Source organism: Rhamphochromis longiceps, linkage group LG5 (genome assembly GCF_057381845.1).
Source record: "Rhamphochromis longiceps isolate RC_006_pf linkage group LG5, R_longiceps_female_GT1.1, whole genome shotgun sequence".
NCBI classification, from domain to species: domain Eukaryota; kingdom Metazoa; phylum Chordata; class Actinopteri; order Cichliformes; family Cichlidae; genus Rhamphochromis; species Rhamphochromis longiceps.
This window is the reverse complement of record NC_140561.1, coordinates 10,573,974-10,579,267: the sequence shown is the minus strand read 5'-3', so window position 1 is coordinate 10,579,267 and position 5,294 is coordinate 10,573,974. Positions and strand designations below refer to the sequence as shown.

At 45.7% G+C, this 5,294-nt stretch overlaps 1 protein-coding gene across 1 annotated transcript; it reads left to right on the top strand.

Moving 5' to 3' along the window:
- The first annotated feature begins 2,830 nt into the window (after window positions 1-2,830).
- On the top strand, window positions 2,831-4,911 carry LOC146669220 (uncharacterized). The gene is made up of 2 exons (XM_085405716.1): window positions 2,831-4,141; window positions 4,872-4,911. Exon 1 carries the CDS (start codon window positions 2,843-2,845, stop codon window positions 3,836-3,838), a length of 996 nt encoding a protein of 331 aa, XP_085261842.1. The 5' UTR covers window positions 2,831-2,842; the 3' UTR covers window positions 3,839-4,141; window positions 4,872-4,911.
- Window positions 4,912-5,294: the final 383 nt, after the last annotated feature.

Sequence of the window (5,294 nt, the reverse complement as noted above, 5' to 3'; positions counted from 1 at the left end):
TTCTGTCCAGTTGCAGCAGTTAGGATTAGGAGAGGGACTCTTAGAGATCCAGCCCGGCAAACTACCTTATGTAGCTGTGCCTGTAGAAAACCACACTAGACATGACATTGTTCTAACAAGAAAGACTGCTATTGGTAGCGTCCAGGCAATTAAGAAGGTGATAGAGACAGATTCACCCATTGAAAACGACGCTAAAGTAGAGGCAACTACTGTTTGTCAGGCAGAGACAGGTTCCCCTAGAACTTTGTGGCAGCCACCAGTAGATCTAGGCCATCTTGAGAAACAGCAGCAAGACATTGTGGAAAAGATGTTATGGGAGGAGTCAGGCGCTTTCGCTAAAGATGCTCATGACATTGGTTGTATTCCTAGTTTGCACATGTCACTCAACCTCAAAGATGACGTCCCAGTGCAGAGGGCCTACTCCTCTGTCCCAAAGCCTTTGTTCTCCGAAGTGAAGGAGTACATTCAGGACCTCCTGGCCAAGGGGTGGATTGTTAAATCCAGGTCACCGTATGCTGCTCCAGTCGTCTGTGTCCGAAAAAAAGACGGCTCGTTACGCCTTTGTATAGACTACCGTCTGCTGAATCAGAAGACCATTCCGGATAAACACCCTCTTCCTCGGATCCAAGACCTGACCGACACTCTGGGGGGGCATTCATGGTTCAGTATCCTTGATCAGGGAAAGGCGTACCACCAGGGCTTCATGGCGGAGGGCTCACGCCACCTCACAGCCTTCGTCACCCCCTGGGGCCTTTATGAGTGGGTACGAATACCCTTCGGCCTCTCCAATGCACCTGCGGCTTTTCAAAGAAGCATGGAGGAGATGTTAGATTCGCTCAGGGACAATTGTTGTATCCCATACCTGGACGACATCTTATGCTATGCACCAACATTTGAAGAGCATGTTGAGGGTGTGAGACAAGTTTTAAGAGCACTCCAGAGGCACGGAGTAAAACTAAGACCCGAAAAATGCGAACTGTTTTGCAAAGAAGTAAGGTATGTTGGCCGCCTTGTATCTGCAGAAGGGGTAAGGATTGATCCAAAAGACTTAGAGGCAGTAGAATCCCTAAAAACCAAGACACCTCAAACAGTTGGTGATATAAGGCGTCTACTTGGCTTCTTAAGCTACTACAGAAGCTACGTCCAAGACTTTTCGAGGATTGCAAAACCTATCTATGAACTGTTAAAAGTAAAACCGGACATGCCAACCTTCCCATCGCGCCAACTGAAGACTAAAGGTCCCCAGTTGTCATCCAAGGCCCCCGTTGCATGGACTAGTGAACACCAGCATGTACTTGAACAGCTAATTACCATGCTTACGAGTCCCCCAGTTTTGGCCTACCCAGATTTTAACTCACCGTTCTGCCTCCACACAGATGCCTCAGAACAGGGCCTCGGTGCTGTTCTCTACCAGCGCCAGGATGGAAAATTACGGGTAATAGCGTATGGGTCCAGGACATTGTCACCAGCAGAAAAGAATTATTGTCTCCATAGCGGCAAGCTAGAATTTCTGGCACTTAAATGGGCAGTGTGTGAGCGTTTTAGAGACTATCTGTACTATGCTCCACACTTTACCATCTATACAGATAATAATCCATTGACCTACGTTATGAGTACTGCCAAGCTGAATGCCGTGGGCCATCGCTGGGTCGGGGAACTGTCAGACTTTCACTTTGAGATTAGATACAGGCCTGGCCGGGCCAATGTTGATGCTGACACATTGTCCCGTCTCCCTCTTAACATTGACATGTATGTGGGTGAGTGCACTGAAGAGTTATCACCTGAGGTGGTCCAAGCAGCCTGGGGTGGAGCTAGAGCAGCTCGAGAAAGTGATGTTGCATGGATTGCTGCCCTAACTATCGCTGAAAATGCAGCCCGGGAGCCACATCCAGTTTTCCCTGCAATCGACCAAGATGAGCTAGCTCAAGCACAAAGAGAAGACAAAACGGTTGGAGAAATAATGAGGCTAAAGGAGAAAATGACAGTCTTAACAAATGACATCAGAAACACAGTGACTAAAACAACGAGGAAAATGTTGCAGGAGTGGGACAAATTACATTTCAAAAACGGACTGATGTATAGACAGACAGGTGAAAGGCAACAACTAATCCTCCCCGCAAAGTACAAAGAGACGGTGTTAAAGCACCTGCATGATAACATGGGACATATCGGCACAGAGAGAGTACTGGCACTGGTGAGAGAGAGGTTCTACTGGCCGTACATGAAACGGGACATAGAAAGCTATGTTACCAGGAAGTGCCGATGTATCATTAGCAAGAAGCCAACAACCCAGGTACGTGCTCCAATGGGCACCATCACATCCACCTCGCCTTTGGACCTGGTCTGCATCGACTATCTCCACCTGGAGCCCAGCCGGGGGGGATATGAATACATTCTTGTCGTCGTGGACCACTTCACCAGGTTTGCCCAGGCGTACCCCACCAAAAACAAGTCTGGGAAGACAGCAGCTGAGCGAATCTTTGGAGAGTTCATTCCGCGCTTTGGGTACCCAGCACGACTTCACCACGACCAAGGGCGCGAGTTTGAAAATGAACTTTTCAAGACACTGAGGGAGAAATCAGGTACTGGACACTCGAGAACATCCCCATATCATCCTCAAGGTAATCCTGCCGAGAGGTTTAACAGGACACTTTTACAAATGTTAAGAACGCTAGGTGAAAAAGAAAAGGGGAATTGGAAGGATCATTTGCCACACATAGTTCACGCCTACAACTGTACGCGCCATGAAACCACAGGTTTTTCCCCCCATTTTCTACTGTTTGGGCATCACCCGCGCCTTCCGGTAGACATTTTATTTGGCCTAGTTGGGGAGAAGCAGATAATGTCACACAAAAGCTACACAGACAGGTGGGCGAAAAGAATGACAGAAGCGTACAGGATAGCCAGTGAAAAAAGTAGGTTGTCTAGTATCAAAAACAAGTCTTTCTATGATAAAAAGCTGAGGGGTGTAGTGTTACAGCCTGGTGATAGGGTCCTCGTAAGGAACTGCAGGGAACGTGGGGGACCAGGGAAGCTGCGATCTTACTGGGAGAAAACCATTTATTTGGTTAAAGGGCAAATAGGTGATAATCCAGTTTATGCAGTCTATTCGGAGGGCAGTGATGGAAGTAAAACCAGGGTCCTACACCGTAACCTCCTATTACTGGTTAACGACCTCCCAGTTGAGGCTCCGCCTCCGAGATCTGAGCAGGCACCTAAGAAACCGATTAGACAGAGAGAAGCGGAGTTAAGTGAACAAAACAGACAGAAAAGCGATTCTAGTGACTCAGAATCTGATGAGGATGCAGGAGGGTACTGGTTTAGGTTCCCCAGAGAGGCTAGACATGTTGAAAGAGACGTCCATTATAGTCAATCTGGCGTACCCCCAACAAGCCAAAGCCCTGAGGACCAAAGGAACCGCTTCCAGTTACCAACTAGAGACAGTGAAAGAGAAAGAACCTCCAGCGAACATGAACAGACAGGAATAGACAGTCAGATGCCCCCTGTCCCTGAGGTACAGGCACAGCCAAATTGTCTGGAAGAAGGATGTGAAAGGTCCACTTTACCTGGCCAAGCGCTACCACAGATACCAGCAGGTGACCCACAGACTGAGTTAAGAAGGTCAGCCCGAGAAAGGAGACCTAGACAAGTGTTTACTTATGAGTCACTGGGAGAACCGGCTCTACAGCCACAGGCCATAGTATCTGCACTAGCTGCGCCATTCTTTCCATACCAGCCATGGACACTAACACCTTTTGTACCATTTAGCCCAGGGTTTGCATCTTGTGTGCCTTATCCAGTTGGGCCATATACTTACCCTGCACATATGCCATGTTGAGTATTTGACTGTATTACTTTTGAAAATGTTTGTATTTTTGAATGTCAGGAGCCATTTCCATTTGTCAGGGAGCGTGTGACACACTAATGTGTGATCCCATCAGAAGTAGTACTTAAAAGAAAGAGAGATTTGTCACCGAAGTGAACTATGTTTAATGAGGTAGTTGCACCCCCCAGCCTCCGGGTGGCGCATTGTTCAGTGAGACAGAATAGCGAGGTCATAGGCCCTCCTCTCCAATATGGCAGAAGCGAGGCAAAGAGAAACTTCACCAGTCGTCTGTCTCATCATTTCCCTGTTTTGCAGGTTTGTAACCGGTAAAGCTATAGTAAAACGGTTGTAAAATATTGATAAGAAACATAGCTAAATGTGGGGGTATAAATCAGCGGGTAAACGCTGTTATTGGTTACGTTTTATGAAGTAGAAGGACTGAAAAAATGCCAAAGCCCAGCCAGCCGCGGGCGCCATTTTGGTTTCCTTTCGTCACTTATTTCGGGTCGTTTAGCTGAATAAGCTCCTTTTTGTGTCCTGATATTGTTAATCTGCTGTTGGCAGTGAAAAACGACTGTTTACTGGTTCTGAAAAGTGATTTTGAGAATGTTAAAGCTAAAGCTAAGCCTGTCGACATACACATGACTCTTTCATGTATTTGTGAGCCACTAAGCTAAATTGGTTTAAGACCAAGCACTGGTATGTTGGTTAAAACAATCAGAATACATAGGTATTTGGGTTAAGAGTTAAAGAGAGGTAAAATGTATTTGAACATGCATTTCATATTGTTTTGAATTGTCATTCAGAGAGAATAACCGAGTAAATGATTTGAAGGTCACTACACGTGAAGTATTCTTGTTTCCCATGTAAAGATCGTGGTATTGCAGCTTGAACACACAGACGGTTTTACTGTTATTTCTGTTGTATATAGAGAATGGTGATGCTGCAAATTAAAAATACATGTGATTATATAAATAAATATGGCAGAAGCGAGGCAAAGAGAAACTTCACCAGTCGTCTGTCTCATCATTTCCCTGTTTTGCAGGAACATTTAATCTGTTTTACCGGCCCAAACTCTGGGTCGGTTACACTCCAAACTCTCTGAGGCTACCTTTCATGATCTGGTTCCTCAAGTTTTTCTGCTTCTGGATCAGAAGTTTCATCTTTGAGATCATCCATTTTCTTCCTCTTTAACATGCTGATAATAATCATTTGATTCATGCTCTTTTGCCAAGTCCCGAACTTCTACAGGGCATCACCTGAGCACCTCTTTTGAGGCCTCCGCTTTTTAGTAAAGGCCCTCTTCAGTTTTGTGTTAAAGTCAGTAATGAAAGAAATCCTCAAACTAAAATTTCTCAGCTGATTCCAGTTTGACTGCCTCAAACTACAATAGTTTACAGGCTCTTCTGTCTTTGAAGTAACTGAAATTGAAATGCTACTGGAAATATGTACAAATACCTGAAACTGA

Bases quoted from the DNA above. Each gene is read 5' to 3' on its own strand.
- LOC146669220 (XM_085405716.1), top strand. From the start codon at position 2,843: ATGTCACACAAAAGCTACACAGACAGGTGGGCGAAAAGAATGACAGAA.